This window comes from Leuciscus leuciscus, assembly GCF_965113295.1.
Source record: "Leuciscus leuciscus genome assembly, chromosome: 2".
NCBI classification, from domain to species: domain Eukaryota; kingdom Metazoa; phylum Chordata; class Actinopteri; order Cypriniformes; family Leuciscidae; genus Leuciscus; species Leuciscus leuciscus.
The window spans coordinates 18,931,353-18,950,396 of NC_138726.1; the positions used below are offsets into that span (position 1 = coordinate 18,931,353).

General features: G+C 40.1%; 1 protein-coding gene across 2 annotated transcripts in view; it reads right to left on the reverse strand.

The window, feature by feature from the left end:
• Positions 1-376: 376 nt before the first annotated feature.
• col25a1 (collagen type XXV alpha 1 chain) overlaps positions 377-19,044 on the reverse strand; it is a 719,149-nt gene continuing 700,481 nt past the window's right edge. For both annotated transcript variants that reach the window (XM_082152225.1, XM_082152224.1), the window contains 3 exons: positions 6,727-6,813; positions 3,977-4,015; positions 377-3,110 (listed from right to left, as the gene is read on the reverse strand). In XM_082152225.1, the coding sequence (XP_082008351.1) occupies positions 3,084-3,110; positions 3,977-4,015; positions 6,727-6,813 (153 nt within the window). In that variant the 3' untranslated portion in view covers positions 377-3,083. The remainder of the gene's footprint in view (positions 3,111-3,976; positions 4,016-6,726; positions 6,814-19,044) is intronic.

Below are 19,044 nucleotides of genomic sequence, written 5' to 3' on the forward strand. Positions count from 1 at the left end.
ATATATATATATATATATATATATATATACTTCTGTAAGATTTTTTTTATGTTTTTAAAAGAAGTCACTTCTGCTCAACAAGGCTGCAATTATTTGATCCAAAATACAGCAAAAACATATATTTTTAAATGTTATGCTATGCTATGTGTGTGTGTGTGTGTGTGTGTGTGTGTGTGTGCCACAATATCTACTGTAGACATTTGGGGGAGGGGGACGTTTGTTATTTTGTGGATGTTTTGCTTAATTATTATTCAATAAAAGTAGCTAAAAAACAATCAATCAGAGTACATGGTAAATCAAAAAAGCAGTTAGAACATTGTACAAACATAGGCTATATCAACATTAGAAAATCATAAATTGTCATAACTTACAACGATTAGGAAAATAATGGAATTTTCTTTAATAAACCTATCTTGGTGGGAAAAAAAGAAAGAAGAAAACAAAACAAGGAAATGTTTTCAGAATTGCACCGTTGAAAGTTGACCGACTGAACAAACATTAGTTTAAAAGTCACATATGGCTCCCATGCCTTCTATTCAATCAAAAAAACTCAAAGAAAGATTTTGTGACATTATAATAGTAACAATAAATGGACACAAATGAAATGTTTATGAAAATGTGACTGGTATGCATGCACATTAACAGTGATGCTTAGTTTGAAAACAAATATTTGAAAAAAATCTAGCTTTTACGTTACTGTTTTCAGTCTTGTTTGCAACTGTATTCTGTACTGTTAAAACAAAACAAATTCCCAGTGCCAACATGAAAGTGATTAAAATATATTCTTATTGTGGCTGAGTAACTGACAACAAAATGCATTTGTGTATGGTGTACATTACATCAGTGCATAAAAAAGAACTATAAATTGCACTTTAATCACAATAACTGCACATTTATATGCCACTATACATATATTAATCTAAACTTAATGCAACAAGAGATGGAGAGAAAGAACGGAAAAGAGAAAAAATTATTTCAGACTCTTTCCTTTCCAGTCAATATTTCATCAAAATCGTGTCATCAGAACTGATGTTCAGTGATATATTTAACCCTTCCTTCGTGGTCAAAAGTGACCGAAGACTTGAAATGTATTATTAAGTTGTGGATTTATACTTAGACATTCTCAAAGACTACTTTTTGACAAGGTTTCGATTTTCTTGGTTGAAATGTTGATTTGAAGTGTCAGTTTTTGCATAAAGAGGAGGACAATTTGTTACACATAACATCAAAATTCAATAAAAATTTAACAAAAATGAACAGGTATGCTTTATTACAGCTTAATCAATCTGGGTCTGATCTGATTTCACTATTACAGCCACACCAGTTCATTTGTGTGTGTACAATAGTGTGTTGTGTGTATATGTCTCTGCATATGTTGAAGTGAGTGTGTGTTTGGGTGTGTCTGTTTTGTATTCTTGTGTAGCCTCTTCCTTGCTGTTACATTTATTTTATTTTATTGCATTGCGATTTTATTTCACACATTTGCAAAAACTTGCTGTGCTATAGTCGCGATAGTTCATACAGTATATATGTGTGGGGGGAGGAGGGGTGTCGATTTTGCACTCTTGATATTTATAGTGTCACCCCTTCATTGCTGTGCACTTTTTATTGCACAATGGCTGATTTGTAGATTGTACCACCAAGCGATTCACCAAGTTTTCATTTTTTTCGAATTTCCCATTCATTTCTTATGTCGGTCATTTTTGACCACGAAGGAGCCAAGTGTGATTGTTTTTTCCCGACCCTTTAACATATCCGAATCATGTCCATTCCGATAAAGCAAAAAATTACATTTTATTTCAAAACGTACAATTATTCGGCATTTCTAACCGAAGAGTCCCATGAACTTTTTGTGTTGAAAAAAAAGAATAAAAACAGACAACATCTATTATAATCATCACACTGTCTGCAACTCGGCTGAGCATGAACAGAAGTAAAACATTTTATGGTGAAAGGTATTTAAAAATTCATATTATCAGGAATACCCTTTGCATGATGCAGTAATTAAAATTAAAATTAAAAAGAAAAGAAACAGCCAAGAAAGAAATTATCTTATTAAATTATCAATGAAACGTTCAATTCAGTATATACAAAACTAATTTCAGTAAAAGATTTCTGCATTGTTGTTATCATAATCTTAAATGCCCACCAGAGGTTGAGAGAGACCACAATCCTGCCACCTCCAGACTGAAACCCCATTGTAACGCCAGCAGTGCTGTGATCAGGCATGTTTTAATGTATCGATTGTGACTGAAGCCTCATTAAAAAGTTCAAAGTAATAGTCAAAATGGTTTTAAAGCTGTACAAATAAATGAACTCTGGAATGTAGCGGTGCTTGCTGATTATAGGCTATAAAATGATAATCAGTGCTGACTAAGGAATAAAGCTCTCGAATGATTGCTGTATGCTTGCACCTTGTACTGTACATTAACACTGTATTTGATTATGGTGACTAATACTGACTGATTTAGAATGGTTACTCAGAATATCAATGCCACAAAACCACAGTATGTCCCAACTTTCACTTAAAGAAAGTCATAAACAATGTAACACTTTTAGCTCCAACAATACATGAATAGCATTTATGAGCCTTTATAGCTGCAAAAGAATACTGAAATGTTATATCTACAACTCAAAGAGTAGACAAGAAATAACCATTTCCAACAAAGGAATGAATGACAAAATACTTCATGCACAAAGACTATAGTCTTTGTTATAACATAAAAAAATGAACAAATCAAACAATCAGCAAAAGATCATAATTAAAGAGATGCCATCCTGCTTTTCTCAGACCGTGTAGCTCACTGCTACGAAAAGAACCCCACTGAAAAGTGAACAAAGATGGCTTTGCTGGTGAAGGGATGAACGTAGCAACTTCCCATGCATCACATATTACATTTATGAGTTACAGCTGCCTAGCTTACTCTAGAGCAGATGCAGATGCATCTTGTATCCTGCTCTTTCAATAATTTGAATGTGTAAGTTGTCACTCTCACTACAAGGCAGGGCAACGTCGCGGCGCAGGAGGGCCAGATGCCACACTGAGCTCTTTGCAATAAAGAAATCCATCAATCCTGCTTTTCTCAAGCCACCAGCCAAGGAGTGACACCCTTTATAAGGTGAAAACAAAAGAAAAATGAACCCCCTCTAGAGAAACACATCTTTTTGATTCGAGCTGAAAGACACACAGTTAGTGATTTGCAGAAGCCATACAATTTAACCACACCACAAAGTGATATGTATACATACTTCAAGTTGGCATCATGCTTGGTTTAGGATGTATGGATAGAGTCTTTAGTCATTTAAGCTGGTAGTATGGATGGTGTGGAGATAAAATGGCAAACACACCAAGATCTCATTTAAGAGCCAAAGCCAATCCCTTAGTCGCTTCCTCCTCCTCCTTTTCGGTTTACCCCGTTAGTCTCTTTTGGTATTCACTCTCATTCTGGGCCATGCAAAGCCGGGCAAACACGCCCTTGTGAATAAGAGTTTCTTGCTGGTGAAGTCTCTAAATTCCACAGTGCTGATGTGAATATAACAAACATTGCCATGAGCACACGGAAGTGACAGGAGCAGCTACGTGTGAGCTTCATGACTTGCTTTTTTTTTTATGTATACACATACATCCACTTTCCTTTATATAGCCTATATATTTTTTTTTCACTTAATCGTTTCGGGAATTTTTTTTTTTTTATAAATACAAAAAAGTTAAGCTTTATTTACAAACTCCATGCGTTTTGTGTTAGACTGATCACTGTAAAGAAAACACAAAGATGTGAATGTTTTAATATATGGAAAAAAGGTAAAGACAGTTTCAAAGGCCAAAGGATGTGAGTTACTACTCACTGGCTTATATGAATGAATAAACTTCAAGCTGTTATTATGTCAACAGAGCTGTTGAAAGCTCTTTATCCCTAACATTTAACCACACTTTACAAAATATCTTTAGGATTTTTGAGGATCGTCTTAAACTTACCTTCTGCCAACAGCCTGGCATTGGAAGTCCATCTGGACCCTGTGGAAATAAAAAAAGGAAATATACAGTGCCAGTATATGTTTATATGTTAATCATTCTTGTTTTTCTTTTCATTTCCTTAATAAATCAAAATATTAAAGTTTGAAAAGGCTTTTGAGGTAATATTGAGGTAATAAACTAAACTGAAACCCCAAAGTGGCTAGCCATAATATTTGTGTTAACTCATGTATTTTGTGAGACGGTGATTGTGCCAGTCAATGGTGCATGCAAAGACAATATTGTACAATAAACAAACAAACAAACAAACAAACAAACAAACAAACAAACAAACAAACAAATCACTTTCATATATTCATTTATGCTTAAACAAACCCGACATGGTAATGAGAAGCAAGTTAGCTGATTAAAAAAATAAAGCAATTCTGAATTGGCCATGAATAGACAAAACTCAAATGTGTTATTGACACTACAAACACTAAGGGCCCTATCTTGCACCCAGCGCAATTGACTTTGTACACCGACGCATGTATCATTCCTATTTTGCACCCGCGCACAGCGGACTTTTCCCTCCACAGAAGCACGTCGGTTAACTAAGAAATACACTTGCGCTCCCAGGGGCGGTTCAGCGCAAAGAGGAGGCGTGTTCCGGCGCAAACGTTCCCTCATGCTATTTTACAGGTTTAGAAAACAATTCCGCCACTGACCGAAAAAACTAGTTTAAAGTCAGTGGCGCGTTGCGCATGTTATTCATATGCTATTTTAAGGGTGCATGCTTGGCCATAATCAATGTAGCGTGTGCACAACGCGCATACACTTTGATTCTCTCATCTACACAGAAGCAGCAGTTCTCATTTTTGCAAATCATACATTATTACGATAGATAGATAGATAGATAGATAGATAGATAGATAGATAGATGATAGATAGTTTATTATAAAAGCATACATCTAGCTTACACATTTACCCAAATGATCAATCGCCTGTTTAACCGAAGTTAATTTGGGTGTGTTTCTCCATCCCCAACGTCACTTCTCTGTGTTTTACGTCCCTGACGAGAACGTCGGTCTCCTCGGCTGTGAACCGCTGCCGGTGCGCGCCTGGCAAATCCGCCGTTACAATAGGAATCCGCTTTAGAACAAGCGCGCCTGCTCTTAAAGGGAATGTGAGATGTCGCTCTGATTGGTTTATTTCACGTTACGCCCAAACCACACCTATGAATAATGAAGCTACTTCAGACCAACCCCTTTTAGATTTGCGCCGGGCACAGGAGTCATTTATCCCGCCGGGAAAATAGCAACAGCGCCCAAGACCCGCCCACAAAGTTACTTGCGCTTTGCGCTTTACACTTGCGTTTCAGATCGTTAAAATAGGGCCCTTAGTCTTTGATCAAACATTGTAAATAGGCATGAGAAAAGTAAAACTGAACTATTCATACAAATTATCATTAATAATTTTATGAATATGTATTAAAATGCTATATTGCATATACTTTATACATACATGCTCTAAATGTTTACCTTCTTTTTAATAACAACACGTTTATTCAGATATGAAAATGACACAGTCAAATGTATAATTATCCGAAGTCATTAAACATGGTGATTCAGGATGTGGACTGAAGACTCATTATTTCTTCTTCAGCAGGATCGAGTGCCCAATTGGAACAGATTTATGAGAGGGAACAGGAGAGGGTTAAAGGCTGGAGGAGAGAGACTCATGCTGACACTGAACTAAATAACCTCTCAGGAATGGATTATTGGGGGATAAGGTTAATTATGACTGGTTATTTCATCTTAGGAGAGCAAACACTATTCAATAAGCAGAAAGAGTATGGTACTTTTTTTAATTTTTTTTTATAATTTTTACTTGTGAAAACAAGAATAAGATTTAGTTATTCCAGCAGGTGAAAAAATCACTAAAATTATGATATTGGTGCGAGTGAATGCAGTTTTCAGTAAATATTACATATATACAAAAGAGTGAATTTAACTATTAGGGAATAAATGAGTGCTATTGATGCTATTATTCAGTTGGGGAAAAAACTTGTTAAAATGTCTTTGACTTTACCTGTAGAAAGCAGGCATGCAGTACATGTGTTAAAGGTAAAAAGGCAATGAGATACTGTAAGCTGTGCTCCACAATTTATAAGCCATGCATGAAGGTTAAAGTTAAAGCTTCTTCACCAAAAGCATGGATGAGAGGTGCTCAGTGGTGTGGGTGCAGAGTTAGGCAGCATGCACAGGAGAGGTAGGAAAACAGGATACTGTACCAATTGGCACGGGGCATCCAGCCCATCCAGGCCAGGCTGACCTGGCTCGCCCTTTTCACCCTTAAAGCCCCGGAAACCCTGTGTCATAGAAACGGAACTAGGAGTGTTACTAGGATAGAGGCTGCAGGCACCCTTCCGGCCACCCTTTGATAGGGCACGGATCAGGGCAGAGAGGAGTGGCCCAGTGGTTTCTTGGTTATCATGTTAACCACCTTTCCTTGATATGAACAATGAGACCAATTTGCCCAAGCTTTTGTACTAGAAAGCAATTTGCACGGTTGCTTAGATTAGGAATATCATCCCTAGAAGGAAACTCCAGTTTTAAAAAGACTGTTGGAAGTATTTGTTTTAGCAAAACAACAGAGCTATTTCAGATATCAAGGACGAGGTGGGTTGCCACTTTGACCACGGGACAACTCTTCCCTTAAGGTTCCGCTGTCTTACTTCAGGGGCAGTTTTCCAGCTCTAGGCTGGGACATACCAGTGGGCAGGGTGCATCTAATCCAGGGGCACCCTGTTCTCCTTTCTCCCCCTTAGGCCCCTTTTTGCCCTTCTTTCCCTTCTCCCCCTGTGGACACAATAGTTTGGTCAGCTGAAGAATATGTCTGATCGTAGTTTGTAAAGTATTTTAAAATGTGTATAGTGTTTTGAGACCAGTATTTTGTGTGTGCGTGTGTGTTTTTTTTTTGTGTGTTTTTTTATTTTTATTAAACTATGTTGTAAGAGCCTCCTGTAAGTCTCCCATGTGATCTGTGTTTATGGTATCATTCAGAATATTCACTGCACTCGGATTGTAGGTGGTGGGCGTGTCCACCGGGGTTTGGGCGAAAGTGATAATGGTCTATTTGTTTGCTTCAACTGTTCACCTGAGTTCAATGGGGCTTTGACAGAGAGAGGGAGTGAGCCTGGGAGCGAACACTTTCTGTTGACCGCACTTTCACACTCACACAGCACTTTTATGACCTGGTAACTGCAGTACCAGTTGAATCTTGACATGTTGAAGCGTAATAAATGATTGAACGTAGATCATTGAGTGGAACTGAGTTTCTGCACGTCGCAGTGTTTCCAGTCTCTCTGTGTTTAGTCCCTCGCGGCTGCAAATTTAGTTTTGCCTTGTCTACAGCCGCTAATATATGTATTTAAAGCCAAACTTTAATCTATCGAGAGGGGGGTGGAGACAGCCTTTTTAGGCATAACTGGAGTCATGTAAATGAATTTAAACATTTTTAAAAGGTACTATTCATTTCTTTAAGGGTATTTAATGAAGAAAAAACAAACTCTGTGCACCTTTAACTACTGAAACATAATATATTCTGACAATAATCAGTTTTATTTCCTAAACTGTCACATTATAAAAACACGCATAACTGAATGAAATGTACAGTAACTACATATTCAAACATCCATTATAGTTTTACTGAGAAGTGTTACTAGGAAGGGAAGCTTGTGAGGGAGTCTTTGAGGGAAAGGAAAAGTTAGATGGGAATACCAGACAGGAGGAAGTGGGATGAGAGTGTGGGTCAATTACAGTTGAAGGGAACAGGATTGACAGTAGTCTTACAGGGCACAAGGGAAGAGAAAGAGAAGCAGGGAAATACCCCACAACAGCCCACTGCCCAACAAACCACACAGGAAAAAGAAACTGTATCATGTCAAGAAGTCAGTTACCTCCAACATTCATTGCTTCTTGGTTATATCACTAAATTAACCATTATGCATGAATTAAACATTATACACAAACAGCTCAACCCGTTTGATATCCCAAGAGATTACATTCATTTGACATTTTAAATGATGAAAACAAAGAAAAATAAATCTATGGTAGACTGGATTAAATACCAAAAACAGATGTGATGAAATGGTCATGCTGTGTGCGCACATATTTATAAGAAAGGGATGCAGTTTTCTAGGAAAATTATAAACTGGAAATATAGCCGCAAGCGGAAATTATCAGGGTCCAAGCACAAACGACTCATGAAGACAATACAGTTATACAATGGCCATGTCTTTAAGTGTCCCTGTATGAAAGTATTATTCTATGTACTATATAAGAATAGACAAATAATATTATCATTTCCATTTTAATTAACAGCAATACATTCAGTCATGTCTGGCAACTTTGGAGATCACAGATTTCTTTGCAAACTGATAAGACTTTTAGAGTAGACTTCATTAAATTTTATGAAACTATAATGAGTTTTATGCATAGTAAATCTATTGAACAATTTATACATAATTTAAACTATGAGACCTAAAAGGGATTGTTATTATGTGGTTCACTTTGGTGGAAAACATTGGTATTCTGGCCTTCATCTCTAATTGCCATTGATATGAATTGAAGATATATATATACTCGTAATATATATATACTCATATAATCGTAATATTTAAATTGCTGGTAGCACCTCGAGCATCAGAAATTCATGAAACTCATGTTTTTTCAGAATGTCCCATTGGCAATATGTGTATCCATTTTGTTATGTTTGGACACTGTAGAAATAGAGCAATTTGTGCAAATTGTCATAAAAAAAATAGACCTAATCTTGAACAGGGCAAGGTTCAAGTGTTCCCCTCCTTGAACTGGTATGGTGTTCCCCTCCTTGAACTGCCACCTTAACGTAGTGGAGGGGTTTGAGTACCCGAATGACCCTAGGAGCTATGTTGTCCGGGGCTATATGCCCCTGGTTGGGTCTCCCAAGGCAAACAGGTCCTAGGCGACGGGTCAGACTAAGAGTGGTTATCAATAACTGATTATGTAGTCTGCTCTGCTGATCGATTGCTCCTGTCTGCCTGCCTCGCTGCCTGCTGTGAGTGTGTTTGCTTCGGTGCTGTAAGCTCCGTTTAAGCCTCGTATTTCTTTGTTTTGAACCATCATTTACTACAATTTCTAGTTGTTTATACTACTACTAAATACAGCTTACCCAACATCTCAGATTAACCTGACATCGCTAGCTTCCGTTAGCACAACATGCTAGCCTGTTAACGCGCCACCCGTGCGCTCAGCTATCTTTATTTATTTATTTTTCTCTCGCGCGCCCGCGCCTTTGAGTTCATAAAAAGCTCAGGTAAGTAAGAATCAGTTAACAAACACGGTGAGTAATGTCTTGTCCTGTTATTGTCACCTGCACTTCATGTCACATGTTTAGCATAGCCTTCTCTGTCGGCAATATAGGATTTATATGTGATAAATGCAAGGAGACAGTTAGGCTGACAGAGAAGATTTCAGAATTAGAAACACGCATCCAAACTTTACTTGAGGATAGTAAGAGTGCTAGAGATTTAAATGCTACTTTGGATGTGCCTAGCATAGTGAACTCTTTACATGAGTCGGTTCTGGCTGAAGTAGAGCCTATGCAGCCGGGCAAATGGGTGACAGTGAGGGATCGCTCTAGTCGCGGATCAAAAAAACACTCTTCTGTTCCGATTACCATAACAAATCGATTTGCCCCGCTCAGTGAAACACCCACTGAGAATGATTGTGCCCTAGTTATTGGCGATTCTATTAAACGGAACGTGAAAATAGAGACACCAGCCACCATAGTCACATGTTTGCCGGGAGCCAGAGCGCCTGACATCAAAGCAAATGTAAAAGTGCTGGCTAATGCTAATCGTAAATTCTCTAAGATCATTATTCATGTCGGCACTAATGATGTTCGACTCCGCCAGTCGGAGATCACCAAAATTAATATTAAAGAGGTGTGTGAACTCGCAAGTACGATGTCAAGGACTGTAATTTGCTCTGGCCCCCTTCCTGTTCGCAGGAGTGATGAGATAGTTAGTAGATTGTGTTCGCTTAACGGTTGGCTGTCTAAGTGGTGTCCGCTTAATTATATTATAGCTTTCCTGTAGCTCAGTGGTAAGAGCATTGCGTTAACAACGCAAGGTAGTGGGTTCGATCCCAGGGGATTGCACATGCCTATGTATAAATGTATAGGATAATGCAATGTAAGTCGCTTTGGATAAAAGCGTCTGCCAAATGCATAAATGCATAAATGTAAAATGTAAAATGTAAAATGTAAAATGTAAATGTAATATAGAATTCATAGACAATTGGAAAAGTTTTTGGGGCAAACCTGACCTGTTGAAAAGAGATGGTATTCATCCCTCCTGGGATGGTGCTGCTCTTCTCTCTAGTAATATGGCACATAGTCTTAGGGCGCTTTCACACTGGCAGTTTAGTGCGGACCGGGGCACGGTTCGCATGAAAAATCGCTAATGTGAACGCTGTCATCGGACCCGGGTGCGCACTAGAGTACCGAACCCGAGACTACCTGGAGGAGGTGGTCTGAGCTCGGTTGCTCCCGAACCGTGGCGCGGTTTGCGTTAATGTGCAAGCAACACGGACTCGGGTGCGCGCTTGTTCAGGAAGTATAGTATCCCGCGCATGCGTATCACTGTTGATATCATTGTTTCCTCACACACGACAACCATGAGTGGCAGGGGAACGTTGTGAAACACGGCGTCCCCTGGATATGTGCTGAATTACACCATGTAATGAACATAAACGTAGTTGTCTCTCACTATGTTGCGCATAATAGCACCAAAAAAACAGACAAATTACAGCTATGCTCAGTCGAGTTGTATTCTCCATGCGTTTTCCGTGTGCGTTTGCGATGACGTAAGATCACTGCAAACGCACCTGGGTTCGATACAACTAATTGAGTGTGAAACCAGACCAACGCTGCGGGGGGCGCCGGGAACTAGCGCACTCGGGTTCGGACCGCAGCAAACGAACCCAGTGGAAAAACGCCCTTAGAGCTCAAACATGACAATCTGGGGCTCAGGTCAGGAAGCAGACAGACTGGCTAAACCGACCGTCTGCTAGCGGCCTCGCGTCACCAAGGTCAGATAAATCCCATCACATAGAGCCTCTTTCACCTAGCTATCATCATATAGAGACTGTGTCTGTTCCCCGAACTTGGAAATCCAAATAAATTTTAAACCCATCTAAGGTTAAAAATTTAATTGATGTTCAACAAATAAAAAACAGCTATAATACAGATGAGCAAATGCTAAAGCTTGGGTTGCTGAATATTCGATCGCTTACTTCAAAAGCACTCATTGTTGATATGATTTCAGATAATAACCTAGATGTGCTGTGTTTGACAGAAACCTGGCTAAAACCAAACGATTACATTACTTTAAATGAGTCCACCCCGCAAGATTATTGTTATAAACATGAGCCTCGTCTGAAACGCAAAGGGGGAGGAGTTGCTGTAATTTATAGTAATATTTTCAAAACCACTAAGAAATCAAGTTTTAAATATAATTCTTTTGAAGCATTGGTGCTTAATGTAAAAATATATAGTATAAACGATAAATCACGTTTGAGATTTGTGCTGGCTACTGTATACAGGCCACCAGGGCACCATACAGACTTTATCAAATAATTTGCAGACTTTCTATCAGAATTAATATTGACTGCAGATAAAGTACTAATTGTTGGTGATTTTAATATACACATCGATAATGAAAAAGATGCATTGGGATTGGCATTTAAAGATATTGTAAACTCAATTGGAGTTAGACAACACGTGTCAGGACCTACTCATCGTCGTAATCATACTCTAGATCTAATATTATCACACGGAATAGATGTTGATGCCGTTGAAATTCTGCAGCAGAGCGATGACATCTCAGATCATTATCTAGTCTCGTGTAAATTACATTTAGCCAAGGCTGCAAAGCCGACTCCGTGTTTCAAATATGTTAGAACTATCACTTCTGCCACTAAAGATTGCTTTATTAATAATCTTCCTGATCAGTTTCATCATCTCAGCATCCCGGATAGCTTAGAACAACTTGATATTGCAACAGAAACTTTTACTCTCTCTTTTCCAGCACTTTAGACACAGTTGCTCCGTTGCGCTTAAAGAAGATTAAAGAAAATAGTCCAACGCCATGGTACAACGAGCACACTCGGGCCCTTAAGAGAGCAGCCAGAAAAATGGAGCGCAACTGGAAGAAAACAAAACTAGAGGTATTTCGCATTTCATGGAAGGAGAGCTCGATTACTTACAGAGAGGCTTTAAAAGCTGCTAGATCTGCTTATTTTTCAACCCTATTAGAAGAAAATAAACATAATCCTAGGTATTTATTTGAAACAGTGGCTAAACTAACGAAAAAGAAAGCTTCAAGCACCGAAGTTTCCAAGCAACATAGCAGTAATGATTTTATGAACTTCTTCACTTAGAAGATTGATAATATCAGGGACAAAATTATAACTATGCAACCGTCTACTACAGTATCGCATCAGGCAGTGCATTGTAGTCTCCCTGAGGAAAAATTGTATTCATTCGTTGCTATTGGAGAGCAAGAATTTACTAAACTCGTTAAATCATCTAAATCGACAACATGTATGTTAGACCCTATACCGACTAAGCTACTGAAAGAGATGCTCCCAGAGGTCATAGATCCTCTTCTTAATATCATTAATTCGTCTTTGTCTCTAGGATACGTACCAAAAACCTTTAAGCTGGCTATGATTAAACCGCTTGTTAAAAAAACGCAACTTGATCCTACAGAATTAGTCAATTACAGGCCGATCTCGAATCTACCTTTTCTGTCAAAGATATTAGAAAAGGCAGTATCCTCACAACTGTGTTCCTTTCTTGAAAGAAATGATATCTGCGAGGATTTTCAGTCAGGATTTAGACCGTACCATAGTACCGAGACAGCTCTCGTTAGAGTCACAAATGATTTGCTTTTATCATCCGATCGTGGTTGTATCTCTCTATTAGTGTTACTCGATCTTAGTGCGGCATTTGACACCATTGACCACAACATTCTTTTAAATAGACTCGAACATTATGTTGGCATTAGTGGAATTGCACTAGCATGGTTTAAATCATACTTATCTGACCGTTATCAGTTTGTAGCAGTAAATTAAGAGATATCTTATCGATCACAAGTTCAGTATGGCGTACCACAAGGCTCAGTACTAGGACCGTTGCTGTTCACTCTGTACATGCTACCATTAGGAGATATCATTAGGAAGCATGGAATTAGCTTCCACTGTTATGCTGACGATACTCAGCTCTATATTTCTTCAAAACCTAACGAAACTTACCAATTCACAAAATTAACGGAATGCAAAGCAGATATAAAAAATTGGATGACTCGTAATTTCCTACTTCTAAATTCTGAAAAAACAGAGATTCTAATTATTGGACAAAAAACGTCCTCACGTAGTAACCTAGAATACTGTCTAACACTTGATGGCTGCTCTGTTAAGTCTTCGTCGTCGGTTAGGAACCTGGGTGTGCTCTTTGATACCAATCTTTCATTTGAAAGTCACGTGTCTAGTATCTGTAAAACCGCATTTTTCCATCTTAAAAATATATCTAAATTACGCCATATGCTCTCATTGACAAATGCGGAACAATTAGTTCATGCGTTCATGACCTCAAGGCTAGATTATTGTAATGCTCTACTGGGTGGTTGCCCTGCACGCTTAATTAACAAACTACAGCTGGTCCAAAACGCAGCAGCTCGAGTTCTTACCAGAACCAGGAAGTATGACCATATTAGCCCGGTTCTGTCAACACTGCACTGGCTGCCTATTAAACATTGCATACATTTTAAAATATTGCTGATTACTTACAAAGCACTAAATGGTTTAGCTCCGCAGTACTTGAGCGAGCTCTTAACGCATTATAGCCCTTCACGTCTATTGCGATCTCAAAATTCCGGCCAGTTAATAATACCTAGAATATCAAAATCGACTGCTGGCGGTAGATCCTTCTCCTATTTAGCACCAAAACTCTGGAACAGTCTTCCTAACATTGTCCGGGAAGCAGACACTCTGTCAGTTCAAAGCCAGATTAAAGACACATCTCTTTGACCTAGCATTCACATAATACATTATAGACTTCTATAATTCAATGTTAGGCTGCATAGATTAGGTCAGCCGGAACCGGGAACACTTCCCATAAATCCTGATGTACTCGTTACATCATGAGAAGAATGGCATCTACGCTAATTTTAGTGTCTGTGTTTATCTCGAGGTTTTCCCGCAGCCTCCCGGATCCAGGCCGTATCCAGATCTGATGAAAGACCTTCACCTGGACCCGATCAACGCAGTGCTGAAGTGCCAACTAGTCTCTCCCTATGGAGGATCCCTTTACCACTCTACAGATAAGGCGTTGTCGGGAAATTTCGTTTCGCGTTCCTACCCGAAGTGACAAAATAAAATAAAATTCTCTATCAAAATTTATAAGGAAAGCCCAGTACTTTGTTTAGGCTTGGTCTGTAGGGAATTCCAAACCTGCACACACATATTCAAACGCACATAACTATAGAACCAATTCTAAATACGCATGTGAACGCCATCAGCGTTTCTCACAGGTTCGCGTTTAAAGTCTGTGTAGAGAGAATGGTGTCGTCTTAGCGGCCCCAAATTTAATAACAAATGATCGTTGCGACGGAAGCAAATCAATCAAAAATAACTTTAGCTTGAAAATAACTTTATTAAAGAACCGCTATAAAGCCAAAACAATCTCTGTTACCTTAAATTGTACGCTTGTCTCTGTAAAGCTACTTTGAAACAATCTACATTGTTAAAAGCGCTATATAAATGAAGATGACTTGACTTGACTTGACTTGGTTCAAAAAGCCCTTTATGAGGAATATTAAATCGAGGACCGTGACGTCGCCCGGTATGGCGCAGCCGGGGTCCCACCCTGGAGCCAGGCCCGGGGTTGGGGCTCGTATGCGAGCGCCTGGTGGCCGGGCCTCCCCCCATGGGGTCCGGCCGGGCTCAGCCCAAGGGGGCCTCGACAACCCGATCCCTGGACACGGAAACTAGCTCTAGGGACGTGGAACGTCACCTCGCTGGCGGGAAAGGAGCCTGAGATTGTGCTTGAGGTTGAGAGGTTCCGACTAGAGATAGTCGGGATCACCTCTACGCACGGCTTGGGCTCACTCCTTGAGAGAGGATGGACTCTTCACCACTCTGGAGTTGCCCATGGTGAGAGGCGGAGGGCTGGTGTGGGTTTGCTTATAGCCCCCCAGCTCAGCCGTCATGTGTTGGAGTTTACCCCGGTGAACGAGAGGGTCGTTTCCCTGCGCCTACAGGTCGGGGATAGGTCTCTCACTGTCGTGTGTGCCTACGGGCCAAATGGCAGTGTAGAGTACTCGGCCTTCTTGGAGTCTCTGGGAGGGGTGCTGGAAAGTGATCCGACTGGGGACTCCGTCGTTCTACTGGGGGACTTCAACGCCCACGTGGGCAACGACAGTGACACCTGGAGGGGCGTGATTGGGAGGAACGGCCCCCCTGATCTGAAACCGAGCGGGTGTTCAGTTATTGGACTTCTGTGCTAGTTACAGTTTGTCCGTAACGAACACCATGTTCAAGCATAAGGGTGTCCACCAGTGCACGTGGCACCAGGACACCCTAGGCCGTAGGTCGATGATCGACTTTGTGGTCGTTTCATCTGACCTGCGGCCGTATGTCTTGAACACTCGGGTAAAGAGAGGGGCAAAGCTGTCAACTGATCACCACCTGGTGAAGAAGGAGTCCTATCGGGCCTGGTTGGCTTGTGGGACTCCTGAGGCAGCTGACGGGTACCGGCAGGCCAAGTGAACTGCAGCCCGGGTGGTTGTGGAGGCAAAAACTCGGGCCTGGGAGGAGTTTGGTGAGGCCATGGAGAAGGACTATCGGCTGGCCTCGAAGAGATTCTGGCAAACCGTCCGGCGCCTCAGGAGAGGGAAGCAGTGCCCTACCAACGCTGTCTACAGTGGAGGTGGGCAGCTGTTGACCTCAACTGGGGATGTCGTTGGACGGTGGAAGGAATACTGCCCAGTGAATGCCTATAAGATACCATGTAAAGTTCCCTTAGTCAGACTTGATGCCAGCTCGTGTTCTCAATAAAGAATCCTGCTGAAGATACAACCAAGTCTCCTGGTCCTTGCTTCTGAGTTTCCTACAGCACCTATCCCAGCGTCCCTATATAAGGTCCATTCAGTATTATCAGCAGCTTTATCACATTGCTCAGGAGCTAATTAAACTATCACTAGGAGTTGTGCAATCGTGAATTTTTCAAGATGAATCACACAGACTTTACCTCCAATTCAAGTTCATGAACTTGAACACAGGAACTTGGCGCATTGTTTTTAAGCTTCTTGATTTGGCTTGATATGCTTGAGACTCATTTGGTTATTGGAAGCTTATTTCTTTATGCTTATCTGATTATTGTTGCCAACATGCTGTATTTAAGTTAGGACTTTTCACTACTCTTATTGAAACTATCATATCACGGGATCATCATAGCTTGATGGTCCCGTGGCGGAGTGTGGAATCATGGGAATCGTCTTCTACGCCTCCACAGCTAATGAAATTAGCAGAAATCATGTTCGTGAATGAGGAAGAACACTGTATTTTTTTGCTACAGGAGTAAAACCAACAACCAAGGATAATGAGGATATGACGGATATGAATATGTGACAGGCGACACAATGATACAGACCACTTCACTGGTTAAAGTGGTGGATTTCTCTTGATTTAAACATTGTTGGAAACATTTAGAATAATGCAAGTATACAAGTATACGTCAACAAAACAAATTACTTTGTTCTAGTGATTTTTGGATATTTTAATGCAAAATTCGTACATATCGTGCCTTTAAAGATATCTGCGTATCAGCATCACACTTATTGCATTAAGACATCCAGGTGTTATTGGTAACATGTTTGTGGCTTAACAACTCAGACACACCAAGCCTAGATCAAGAACTAGTGGCAACAAGCAACCATGGTTTACGTTTACATTGCCTGCATCTGGGTCAAGTTGCGCTCCAACACTGTGCAAGACTACAGCCACCAAGCATACACATCTGCACCTGCATGAGAGGAAATAACTGTCCACACCAGCAGGTGGTAGTAGTATTCATCACTCAAAAAGAAACTGGAACTTGGACTGCGGATATAAAAACTATAAGAAAGCAGCGCTTGATTGATGTTGATCACTTAATCTTCACTTTCTTCATTCCGCTCATTTATGGAAATATTGCATTGGAATAATCTGTAGAATCCTTCTATGTGTATCCTCTTGACTTGCTCAATCGACTGAAACACTTTTCTAGTAATATTGGCAACATGCTTGTTTTGCTAATGGCTTATACGGTAATTGGCAACATGCTCGTTTAAGTCATCTGGGTAAGGCCAACATGCTTGTTGCTAAAGGCTTTCTTGTTATTATTAGCAACATGCTAGTTGCTTAAAGGGCACCTATTATGCAAAATACACTTTTACATGGTGTTTGAACATAAATGTGTGTTGGCAGTGTGTGAGCAAAACCACCCTAGAATGATAAAAATCCACCCAGTGGTTTTTTTACAATCTCAATAAATCATAAGCCCTGTCTCAGAATGAGCTGTTCTCAGATTCAGCGCAATGTGACGTAGAATTGCGCAGGCCCCTCCCACGACTGTTGAGTGACACTTCAGTCTGAGCATAGACCCGCCCTGAGTGAGCTGGACACAGTCCGCCATTGTTCGACACTTGAACAGCTGTAGACAAGAATGTCTCCTAAGCGATTGAGGTGTTTTGTTGTTGGATGTCAGAATGAACATATCAGTCTTCATTTACTCTCGTTCTTACTCGAGGATGGATCTGTACCAACTGTTCGTGATCCAGATTACACTCTCTGGAGCGACAGGACTAACGTTACTGACCACAGCAGAAATGAAAGTGAGAGCGCGCACTTTATGACAGCTCATCGAATAGTTTTACGGATTTACAGTGTACCAGTTTATTAAGCACAGACTGAAAAGGTGTGTATATATTTGTTTGCTGTTAGTTGTAACGAGTGTTTTGTGTACTTCGCTGTGTATGTTCCATGATAATGAAAGGGAGAGAGAGAGAGAGAGTTTATGGATAAAACTTTAATGCTCACATCTTATACTGTGTTTATTTAGCTGTTCTTACAGTGATTCTGTGGAGTAAAACTAACGCTTCATCTTTTGTGTGATGTACAATAAACTTCATTGAACTCTCAGTATATTTTGGTCATCATTCGGACGAGGTCTGCTACAGCAGGCTTGTATTAATAGTGGATAAAAGCAGATGACAAATAAGTTATAACCATAATTAAGCTAAACTATTCCTGTTTAATCTCCATACAGTATATATTCTCTGGCGCTGTGGGCATTATTGTCCGACTCCGAGTCAAAATGAACACGCTACTGAGAGTTTCTGTTTTGATATTATCAGATGAGATTGTCCTGACTGAAGCGTGAGCTCGTGAGGCTCCGCCCCCTGGGCCGGCAGCAGCAGTTAATTTGCATTTAAAGGGATACACACTAAAACAGCGCGTTTTTCTGAGCCCCAAAAAATGACAATTTAAACATGCTGTAAAAAAAATATCTGTTGGGTATTTTGAGCTTAAACTTCACATACATACTCTGGGGACATCAGAGACTTATTTTACATCTTGTGAAAAGGGTCATAATAGGTGCCCTTTAAGATTTTCAGGTATTGGCAACATGTTTGTTGCCTTAAGTTCATCTGGACAACTACATTTAGGGCCCTATCTTGCACCCAGCGCAATTGACTTTGACCAGGAAAAACCTAGTCTAAAGTCAGTGGCGCGTTGCACATGTTATTCATATGCTATTTTAAGGGCACATGCTTGGCCATAACCAATGTAGCGTGTGCACAACGTGCATACACTTTGCTTATCTCATCGACACACAGACGCAGCAGTTCTCATTTTTAGAAAACCATACATTATTACAAGGAAAAATATTAACACATGAGGCATGGATTGTTGTGTCCATGAAGATGTGAAAAAATAGGTATA